The sequence below is a fragment of the Sardina pilchardus genome, chromosome 12 (assembly GCF_963854185.1).
Source record: "Sardina pilchardus chromosome 12, fSarPil1.1, whole genome shotgun sequence".
Classification (NCBI taxonomy): Eukaryota; Metazoa; Chordata; class Actinopteri; order Clupeiformes; family Clupeidae; genus Sardina; species Sardina pilchardus.
The window spans coordinates 1334305-1346475 of NC_085005.1; the positions used below are offsets into that span (position 1 = coordinate 1334305).

The 12171-nt window shown below is 40.9% G+C and overlaps 1 protein-coding gene across 1 annotated transcript in view; it reads left to right on the top strand.

Moving 5' to 3' along the window:
* The first annotated feature begins 2791 nt into the window (after positions 1–2791).
* Positions 2792–12171, top strand: part of ptchd4 (patched domain containing 4) — a 40273-nt gene continuing 30893 nt past the window's right edge. Inside the window, exon 1 of the mRNA XM_062551579.1 lies at positions 2792–3217. Within this exon, the coding sequence (XP_062407563.1) occupies positions 2792–3217 (426 nt within the window). The remainder of the gene's footprint in view (positions 3218–12171) is intronic.

Below are 12171 nucleotides of genomic sequence, written 5' to 3' on the forward strand. Positions count from 1 at the left end.
GGGGGGGGGGGGGGTCATGACCCCTGTAACCCCCCCGCAAATTACGCCGATGGCTGGCGCACCAGTGCAACCAATGCAAAAAGTTAGTCTGGAGCCCTGACTCCAACCATTTTTTTAACTGTGTTTAACTTGTCATTTGCAATTTGATTTGTTTATGCACTATGTGCTGTACGTTATTTACAGCAGTATTGTTGTAGTAAGAAGGCAGTTGCCTGGCATGCACTTTGTTGGTAAATATGTACCGACTATTTGCACTGTTTATCAAATACATATGTGCTTTGTTAAACTGAACAGCTTAGAATGTAGTTTTTATATATATTTTTGCCATGGTAATAGTCTTAAAGGGATAGTTCGGGTTTTAAGACACAAAGTTTAATGGGTTCCCCGTCAGCAACGTTGTGCATCAGCACTGACTTACCCCGCAACAGCGTCCTGTGAGCCGAGATCCAGCCGGTTTTTGATGCTGAAGAAAGTAGTCCGGCAAGTTTCTGGGGTCACGAAAGTAAAGTGTTTTTCTTCTCAAAACCATATGCGTTCAAAAGAGTGATATATTTGCACCACAAAAACGTTGTCCAGGAAAAATTCAAACCTCGTTATCACTTACTTATTTTTCGCGATTCCTATCACTGCGCGCTACTGACAGCTGGACAACGTTTTTGTGGTGCAAATATATCACTCTGTTGAACGCATATGGTTTTGAGAAGAAAAACACTTTACTTTCGTGACCCCAGAAACTTGCTGAAGAAAATAGTCCGGCATCAAAAACGATCAAAAACCGGCTGGATCTCGGCTCACAGGACGCTGTCGGGGGGTAAGTCAGTGCTGATGCACAACGTTGCTGACAGGGAACCCATATAACTTTGTGTCTTAAAACCCGAACTATCCCTTTAATTTTTATTCTTAGAGGTCTTAAAAAGGTCTTAAAAGTCATTAAATTTGTTGATAAAAGTCCAGAAGTGAGATTTAGGGGGTTGAGTATAAAGAATGAATGTCAGCTAGCATAACTGTGCATGATGAACATTGGTAAATCACTCTCCTGACGCTTTAAGAGTAGTGCTGGCATGAAAGCTAGCAGCCTGGGCTTTTAGCTGCTGCCGGCTGCTGGTTGCGGGTTCAAGTCCGGGTGTTAGGGCTAAACCGATTGGTTCAACACAATGCAGGTTACATGGGCAGTAGCGGGACAAGTTTATGTCTAGATTTGGTTTGGTCATATGATTTTGGGCAAAATTCAAGAGGCCCCATGTTTTAATCTGATCTAATAGGGGTTCTACATAAAACACCACATAAAAAGTGTCCATTTAACACAAGTGATTTTTATTGATTTCTGTCATGATTTAAACTGGTCATCTTTTGTCATTTTTTTTGCCACACTTGTCACACTAAATAGCCTACACTAGTGTAGCCTACAAAAAGGTTTTGAAGCATGTGTACAGTCTTTAGGCAGTTTTACATTTGTTTATTATTATACTGCATGCTAATTCCTAACCACCAACAGTCCTGTCACGTATATATACAAATAGACTAGCCTTATTCAGGGTGTCTGCAGGTTTTAACAAGTGCAATTTTAGACTTTTTTAGACCATCCTGGGTTAAATTTAAGACCTTCACGAAGTATTGAAAAAAGACATAACGAAGCCAGATTGCGGTCAATTGACATTTATTGTCAATGAAACAAACATGTATACATCCCCTGCCATTCAGACGCTTCATAACTATTCCCGCCTTGCTCGCACACAGAGAATCAAAATACTTACTACTGCATCCTGTGACGACATTACATTTCTGTTTCACATCTGTAGAGTTGTATTATTACATTCCACTAACAGCAACATGTCATGTAGAACTACACGGACCATAACTGGCACAACAGAAAAAGAAAAAAACAGAACGGCGTGGAAAACGACGTAAAACAAAACAAAAAACGTAGGTCTTAAATTACTCAAACTCAATTTTAGACTTACAGTGCAAAATATCTCTATATTTTAGACTTTTTTAGGCCTAAAATTGAAAATGTGTCATCTTAGACTTTTTTTTGACTTTTTAAGACCCCGCGGACACCCTGCTTATTTGAGAGAATAGTGAATTAATTTCTTCAACTGTGTAGAAGGTGGCTACATCCACTATTAGTCCTATACAAATAAAATGACTTGACTTGACTTGACTAAAAAACAAATCCAATAATAAAAAAAGGAATGAATAGAATCACAATAAAATAGTATTTCTTTGGCTATTTGATTAAACTGATAATTTTGTAATGTTAATGTATTAATAGTGGGCCTAGCCTGTAATGTAGCCTATTGATAGTAGCGCCTATTGGTAGAAGTCTCTTTTGGACAAAAGCGCATCCTAAACATAAAATGCTTATTCTCATATTATTTAGGCCTGGGCTATTAAAGACAATGCTAGAATTTGAAAGGCCATGCTAGCAAATTTGTAATTGGCTTTCCTATATGAATTCAATATGAAAATGCTTAATATTGCACTTACAACCATGGAGCACCTGATCAGAGCCTTAGCCCACATCAGCATTTTCTAGTCCTTCCTTAATGCTGCACATGATTATGGTCATAAATCCGACGCAAGCGTAGGAGCAGTTAGCACTACAGTCTCCTGGGAAAATATCATATGCCATTGCAGTATAGCCTAACTAGTGAGACTTTCGTGTCTACATAGAGGAGAGGAAGGTTGAAGTCAAATTGACGAGAAGAAAATCCCTCGATAAATTAGTTGCGAATTTCCTATTCATTGTATCCTATTCTCATATGGACTGGGCATCGGAGCCACGTGTCACATGTGCTTCTCAGGACAAAACGGGGCATCTGCAAGCTGGATCTGGAGGAGGATGCTGCGGCAAGTGATACACAGAGGGCTCAAAGCTTCTTTCTACTGGCTTGGATTATTTGTCAGCAGGCACCCTGTCTTTTTCCTCACCGTCCCTGCAGTCTTAACGATCATATTTGGATCCACTGTACTGAGCAGATTTAAACCAGAAAAAGACCTCGAGATCCTGGTTGCTCCAACGCACAGTCTTGCTAAAATAGAACGGAGTCTCGCTAACAGTCTTTTCCCGATCGACCAGTCCAAGAACAAGCTATATTCTGACCTACACACTCCCGGCAGATATGGCAGGATTATCCTGCATCCAAAATCTAGCGGAAGCGTTCTGGAATTGGCCGACCAAGTCCTTCAAGTCCATAAGGAAGTGCTGGATTTGCGAGTTAATTATAAGGGTTTTAACTATTCTTTCGCTCATCTTTGTGTCATGAGCCATCGGGACAAGAGATGTGTTTTGGATGATGTAATTGCAATACTCGAAGATATCCGATTAGCTATTCTATCAAATAGCACATTGTCCAAGGTGTCATTGAGTTATCCAAATACAACATTAAAGGTAAGACATGTCAAGTAACCCATGGATAGCCTAGGCTACTTATAAAACACCCTGACTAGGTTGAGCTACCACGGGGCAGCAAGGTAGGCTATTCAGGTTTTGGTGCTGTAGGCTGTGAATGGATGGGTTGAGGAAACATCATTTGCCTCCTTTCAATTCATACAATTAAACCTGTCATTTTAAAGAGAATACGTCAGCGAAAGTTGTCGATGAATGACAACTCGAGTGATCAACATAGCCTTGGCTACTCTCGAGTTCACGCTAAGGTTGCTTTATTGATGTATGCTCTCCTAACACAGAAACAGCGAAGCTACCGAAGCGCACAGAGGTGTAGCACAGCGGATGCTGTCAGATGCGTGCTCTATTTCGGACTGTAGACGACAGGCTGTTTTTGCCGGATCTAATGTAGGCCGACGCGTTGCACTAACGCAAGTTACTGAATAATGAAATTGCCTGCTGAAGTGGTGTCCTTGCTAAAAATAGGGAATCTAATATTTTAGGAAACAACATGTTAGTAGGCTAATCGATAGGAATACGATATTGGAATCGTGTTGTATTTTGGGACACAGCCTAGGCTACAGGCGGACTGAACACATATTGCAGAACATCACACTACCAAATTAGCCTACTTGTTAGTGTTGCCTATTAGGTTGTTTAAAAAGCAATAGGCCTACCAGTTGTCTGTTCTTAGGACACCGTCTTAGTTTTTAATTTAAGAATATTGGTGTCACTGATACTGATAGCCTACTGATACTGTCTATCAGGTTGAGAGTTTGTGTCTCAGCCAAACCATCACTCCAAACTAGGGTGCCCAATATGGGGGCTGCAGCCACATTTGGCCCGTTTTCTGTTTTTTGGACCGCCTCGTTTGTCCTAAACATATGTCAGCCACTGGACATTTTTGTCAAAATGGCTTTTGAAGGGTTAGCTGCAGTTCATTATCTGACCACAGTTTTAAACGGAGCAATGGGGGTGGGCTGGGTGGTTGTGGATTTCCTGTCAGCAGATAACAGGCCCATGACCAAAGTGAGTGGACAGGGTCACCATGAATCTGAGGCAGTGGCATAGGCCTAGGCCTACTGATACAAATATGGTAGGCTATTTGTGACACAACACATTTATTTTTGACCCGCCCATCAGGTTAATTTTGGCCTTTTATGGGAAGTATTGGGGCACCCTGATAGCATCCTCTTAAATCAAAACTTTGGGAAATGAACTAATTTGCCCTCTGTGTGTGCAATAACCCAGTTTGACACTGTTGGCCTAGCTAAGCATAATTCAAGACAGTTATGGTTCCATTTCTGCTTAAAGTCGTTTTTCTCAATTTGTTACTGAGTTACAAACAAGAGGTTGCAAACGGAATGACCATGCAATCGTATTCCGAGTCTTCAGCTCATTCTAACCCAGAGCAGCCACGGCGCCAGGATTTTCATTTTGGGTGGGCCTGACCAAATATGGCTGGGCCAGGTAATGAGAAAACCTGTCGTGCGTTTTTACGCACAGAGGCATCTTACTGGCAGGAGTTTGGACGGCCTATCAAACACATCCGCCCCTTTATAATAGCGTAATCGTTCAGCGCGAATGATGCAAGACAAACCTGATATCGTAAGTAATCTGTGAACTATGTCGCAGCTAAATGTTATGCGTTTGAATAACCTGGCGATGATTTGCATGCCTATATAAGCAAAGGCTACTTTAGAAATTCTGTCAGAATTACCTGCCTATTTCTTCCTTGCGTCCCATCTCTTTCGTTATTAATGTTGGTTCATGCAGCATGAGCTCCATCTGAACAGTCTAGAATTTTTAATCTATTTCTGTATTTACAACTAAAGCCATAATGTTTTGGTTTTTACAGATGGCTACTTTACATAAAAATAGGAGAGGCTTATCTAATTTCAATTCTTTTTTCTGTGTCCCAGTGTCATAAGAATTTGCGCAAAATAGCTATAAGCCCAACATTCCTCGACAAGAAAGACAAAGATTAAAGGTATACTATGCAGGATTGGCGATTTCATCGCCGGTTTCGCTTTCACTTTTCATTTTCGCTCGTTTTATGCTTGCATATTTCTCTGCAGAGCTTCCCCTACAGCTTTAGCGTGTATATTTGCCCGGTGTCTCCTGAAGTTGCAAGTGTGGTTCTACCGCTACAGACCACTAGAGCGGCCAAAAAAAAACACTGTTCGACCGGTAATGACTCATTTAATCATATATAACAGTATGGAACGAATTGATTAACTGAAAAACGTTGCATAGTATACCTTTAATGAACATGGAGCCTATGTTTTTATTTGTTTCAAATCATGTCAAAGGCTATTTCGTGAATACTGTGTCATTAGCTACTGACAAGAACATTGCCATGACACACCAACAGGGTACTGATTTTCTTTTCACTTCAAATGCAGACTGAACTCGACTCGGTTTACGGTCATGCTAAAAAAAAATATATAAGCCTATTAAACAGGCTGAATGCATCAGCAAACCGCACTACAAAACTATTTCTCATTACAGCGAGGTGATAAGCGCAAAGAAGATGGACCTTCGCCTGGGTCATCGTCCTCTTCTTGTTGAGGCAGTGACTCGTTGCTGACTCGTTTAAAGTATTTAAACATAGACTGTTGTGCCATTCTATCTTAAAAACGTAGGATACTGTTTAAACTAACTTTCCATTACTGAGCTACCAACGGCTACACTCAATGCTTGAGGGAAAGACTCATATTGACGCTTGCCTGTGACGATATTACAAGGGGCTAAAATGATTCGTCCAAGCTACACAAACAAACTTTATTGTAAATTATTATTATTATTTTTTAAATTCTCCCATTAAAGGGATAATCCGGAGTGAAATGCACTTTAGATCAATTTTTGTTCTTAATTTTTGTTCTTAGCTGTTCATAGTTCCACATACTTATCACATATACAAAGTATGAGCCGATTTGGCCGACCCCCTTCTTCCCACCTCCTGCTTGTTCTGCCTGGTTTTCTCGTGCAATGACTCTTAATCGAGTCAGTACCTTCCGGAAATGTCGCTGCGGCAGCTGCGCAACGCTTCAACAACACTTTACTAACATTTCCGGAAAGGTACTGACTCGATTAAATTCATTCTGGACTCTCTATCCGACCACATAAAGACATGGGGATACTTCGGTTTGGCTTTAGGGACCCTCTACTCACTACCACGTAAATGTAGTGTTGTTTGGAACAGTAGAAGAGGTATAAAAATAGCGTTTTGTAGTGGCGAAAGGACCTGCCCCGGTCACTTACAGGCTAACGAGTTTTGGCTAAAAACGGTGAACTCGAACTTTCTCAAAATACATCCGAATGACATGATTTTGGTGTCAACTCAACGTATGTACTCCCAATAGTCGAAAAATTTATCTAAAGTGCATTTCACTCCGGATTATCCCTTTAATATAAACCACAATTTTGATTATTTGCTGTTTTACATTGACTTATCGAAAAATAAAAAATAGATAGATTTTATTGTGGACAGAGGAAGGTGAACAGGACAGGACAAGGCAGTGTGTTGTATGTATGTGGCTTAAAGGGCTGTGTGTGCAGAGGTGGAAAAGTCCAACCAACCAGCTGATTCTAATTAGTACAACTCTTCAGCCAGGCAGAGCAGCTAATTGGTGATATCACCTGTGTTAAGTGCACAGATAGAACCAATAGACCTCTGAAGTTCGCCTACAAAAAAGCCACCATCTTTGCCCAAATAAGGAGATCCGGTATCTTGAGATTTTTTCTATGGGAAAATAACATGGGGATTTTCAATTATCGCACCTGTTAAACTCTCACGGGGATGATGACATTGGAAATGCAGACGTTTTTCACTACACAGTTTTGTCCACTGCCGTCTAGTGGATACTGTGATCTTCGGTAGGTGAAGACGGCACACTTTGATCTTTGCTACCCCAGAGCTAACTTACCATGCAACTTGCCATAGGCAGTTAGCTTCAATTAACTCCCGGATCTCCTTATATGGGCAAAGATGGCAGCTTTGGATCCTTTTTGTAGGCGAACTTCAGAGGTCTATTGACCTCTGAAGTTCGCCTACAAAAATGCCACCATCTTTGCCCAAATAAGGAGATCCGGTATCTTGAGATTTTTTCTATGGGAAAATAACATGGGGATTTTGAATTTTCGCACCTGTTAAACTCTCACGGGGATGAACAAATTGGACATGCAGACGTTTTGCGCTACAAAGTTTTGTCCTCTGCCTTCAAGTGGATACTGTGGTCTTTGGTAGGTGAAAATGGCACACTTTGGTCTTTGCTACCCCAGAGCTAACTTACAATGCAACTTGCCATAGGCAGTTAGCGTCAATTAACACCCGGAACTCCTTATATGGGCAAAGATGGCAGCTTTGGATCCTATTTGTCGGCGAACTTCAGAGGTCTATACGTGACTGGACTTTTACCCCGCGTACACACTGTCTCCGTCCGTCAACGGATCACGGAGGTTGGATCTGCCGTATGTGTATTTGCATACACGTGATCTGATTGGCTGACGGATCCGTCGCTGCCTGAAAAGTTGAACATTTCTCAACTTTCTTGACGGAGGCAACGGAGCTGAAGCGACGGACGGACCCACAATGCATTTCGAGTCCGCCCCATGCAAAGTGAATGAGATCCGTTGACGGACGGAGACAGTGTGAATGCGGGGTTACTCTCTGAAGCTTGACTTTTCCACCTCTGAGTGTGCGTGCGTGTGTGTGTGTGTGAGTGGATGTAAGTGGATGTAAGGAGTGTGGCTTTCTATGATGCAGTGAAATGGGGGAGTTAGGTTAAGGTGAGAATGTTGTGGAGTGCATGGAGAAGTGTGGTATATGAAGTGCTGCAGTCAGAGGTGTGTGTGTGTGTGTGTGTGTGGATGAGTGAATGGGTAGGTCTGAGCAGAGAGCTGTATAATGCAGGTTCAATTTAACTGGCTGTCAATTAAACTTGATAGGGCCTTGAGCAGCTGGCTCTTGACACAGGTGCAAATCAGCTTAATCAGCATGTGATGTCACAGCTGTGCAGCGCGATAGACAGGGGGTCAGGATTTGACTGATTAGCTTCGCCGATTAGCAAAGCACTTCCTCGTCGCCATTTTCCAGAAATACATCATGTCCGGTGCCGTTTTTCCTGTGTTTTCCTCATGCTGATTGGTGGCTGTTCCACTCTCAGCTCATGCACGAGCTTAGTGTGGGCACGAGCTCTCCTTCTGTACCTTACGTCAATCGGTAACCTGGCACTTAATTGGCTAAGTAAAACGGCACCGGAAACAAGCCCCTTGAAACGCCATGTTGAAGCCTGAAAAAATCGTTCAATTTTGGCAATTTTCACTAGCCTAGCATTCCCATTGAAATGAATGGGGGCGGGACTTGTTCACTTTCTCCAGTTCTTATAATACCTCCATGGCGATAGACCTCTGAAGTTCGCCTACAAAAAAGCTTGCCATAGGCAGTTGGCTTCAATTAACTCCCGGATCTCCTTATATGGGTTTGGATCCTTTTTAGGCGAACTTCAGAGGTCTATGAAAAGTCAATGGGGAAAAATATTTTGCTAATATCTCAAAAAGTATCACGTTTACAGAACTGAAATATACATAGACTTAGTCTTATTTTCAAGACCTACGTAATAAAGTTTGAACCAAGTTTCTACGTTAAACGGTTGAAGCTGAATAAGAGCTGGTTAGGAGAATAATAACTAGAAATGCAATTCCAAGGAATTACCAGTGCATGAAAATGCAAAACAAATTATAGATAGATAATGTAGATATGGTTACTAAGGTGTAGCTAGGGTAAACATGGTGGTTGCATAGTTTAAAGAGAGTTGATAGTGTTAAGGTAGACATTTTAAAGCTTAAACATTCCTGTTCTAACTTAGAAATCATTAGTTAACAGGTATTCTAAAATGTTAACTATGTTAACAATGATAACCAGGTTGATTGGTTTACTTGGCTAATGATTTCTAGCAGTAATGCTAAAAATGCTAACTATGCTAACAATGCTAACTATGTTAACAATGCTAACCACGTTGATTAGCTAACTTAGCTAATCATTTTTAACAGTTATGCTAAAAATGCTAACTATGCTAACAATGCTAACCAGGTTGATTAGCTAACTTAGCTAATATTTTTAATAGTTATGCTAAAAATGCTAACAATGCTAACTAGCCAACTTGCTACTGAGGACTTTTATTATGAAACATTTGTTGATAGGGTATCCATGGCTGCCACTATCAGGAATAAAGAAGTTACTGTAGTAAAATCATGTTGGTTGCTATGGAAACGTTCATAAACGCTTCATTTTGATGGTTTCTATGTTGGTTGCTAGGTACATGGAGGTCTCATGTAGTTGACTGGAGGCATAGTTGATGATAACTGACAGTTGGAATGATTGAACAGTTAAATAGTTGAGTAGTTTCAATGGTTAAATGATTTAATAGTGTATTATTGCAGTGAGGACTTTAATTTTGAAACGGTCGTGGAAAGAGGAAACAGTTTAACAGTTTAACCATTCTACCTGTCAGTTATCATCAACTATGCCTCCAGTCAACTATATGAAACCTCCATGTACCTAGCAACCAACATAGCAACCATTATAATTAACACTAGAAGCGCCGGGCCGTTCTGACCCACTTATACCTAGAAGCGCCGCGCCCCGGTCATTTGACCGCTTTGACGACCTACTAGAAGCGCCGTGCTGGTATGAACTACTTAAAGCGCGGTGAGACGGTCAAATGACCGCTGAGTACTGGGACGCTGTCACTTATACATAATGATAGCTAGATGGCGCTTTGTGCACAAATCAAATCGTTTGGTCATAGATTCCGTTTGCACTAAGCCATGTCTCATTCGTGTCAAACCGTGTTGATAGTCTGTGGTTGTTTCATTATGACATACAGCAAGTTTGAGGTAGGCTATCTGTTCATTTATTTGTGTTGTTTGAGGTAAAAACTCTGGAAGAGTTCTTGAACAAACCTTAAAGGAATATTTCAGTATTTTACACTTTAAGCCCGTTTTCTGTATTGCCTAGCATGAAAACGAGTGTTTGACTCCGAAATCTCGACGATTGAGCCTGTGTGTGCATTTCGGCACCTTTAGAATGTTCTCTGTATGGCCTTAACATTGCTCCCTATGTGCATAAACTATTCTGTCCTTAAAACACCCCTAAACGTTCGTTTTTTAAAATGTGCAGCTCACCGAGTGGTTACTGGTCTTCAACGATCTTCTATAGCAAGTTTGACAGCGAAATGTAGCTTCAGTCATAGTTTATCAGGGATTTTCGAAATCCCGGAAGTAATTTTTCAGATAACTCACAACCGTGTTTGCCTAATATAACACAACAGAATTTGAATTTCACTGCGAAACTTGCTATAGAAGATCATTGAAGACCAGTAACCACTCGGTGAGCTGCACATTTTTAAAAACGAACGTTTAGGGGTGTTTTAAGGACAGAATCGTTTATGCACATAGGGAGCAATGTTAACGCCATACAGAGAACATTCTAAAGGTGCCGAAATGCACAAACAGGCTCAATCGTCGATATTTCGGTGTCAAACACTCGTGTTCATGCTAGGCAATGCAGAAAACGGGCTTAAAGTGTAAAATACCGAAATATTCCTTTAAGCAAACTTGACTTTCAACTTTTTCGTAGTATTTTTTTTATATATATTTAGTTTTTTAATAAATATGAATATTAGTTTTCAATATTTTGGAGATTGTTATAAAGATGATCAAATCAATGTCACACACGGTAGTTTGAGTGCAGTTAATCTACGAATAGTCTATAACATTCAGTTATCGGCTGAAAATAATCAAGTCGTTGCACCTAGTCATAAATGTACCAGATGTGTCAGAACTATCCAAAAAAGTGCTGAAACGTTGACCATTGTGATTCAAAATTGACTTGCCTATTGCTGTGACAGATAACAGTTTTGTTTTGGAGTCATGGGAGAGAGAAGTAGCGGGCTTCTGCGATGTTTTCCGAGGGAAGAGTGCTTTGGAAGGCTAATAATAAGGTTAATAATTCCTCCCAATAATATCAAGCTTTACACATGATGCAGTTTAATAAAACAACTATCTAATCGTAAATTGTTTTTGAACGGCAGCTTTAGACCTTTAGACACTCCTTTTAGGGGAGTCTAACAACAAAGTCTACCTCCCTGCCCCCACTGAAGTTTCGCTTGCCGTGAATGTTTTGGCCATAACAAATTAAAAATGATGAGTGAAAGATATTCTCCATTTTGTGAATGTGTAGGCTATGTTTCGATGTCTGCTGAAAAAAAGGTATAGGCCTATTTTTTCTACAATTTAAGCTAACTTCTATGTGAATTCGTGATTTAGCATTGAGACACGTTTTAAAGTCTTGGGGAGCCAGCGCTGTAGCCCACTGGGTAGAGCTTTAGCCCCTAAGTCCAAGAGATGCTAGTTCGATCCCTGACCTGTGTATGGCAGAAGTTCTTTGAGCAAGGCAAAGTATATTCTATTCTATTCTTTTCACACAACTACACGCACGCTGGCGAATTCGAACATTCTGAAACACGCATATGCGATGAAACATGATTGCGCATTCTTCCAAGAGTTGCATGTAAACAACAAACAGCCAGCCTACAGCCTATGCAGGGGGCAGAGAGAGGGGGTGGGGGAGGCAGTTGTCAATGCCGCAGTGATGTCTGTAGCCTAAGATCATGTCCACACGTAGCAAAACGATCTCCCCCCTCCCTCCGTGAACTGGTTAGACGTGTATGGGGGAGGGGGAATGATCAGTTTCAAATAGGCTATGTTTGCAATGGATA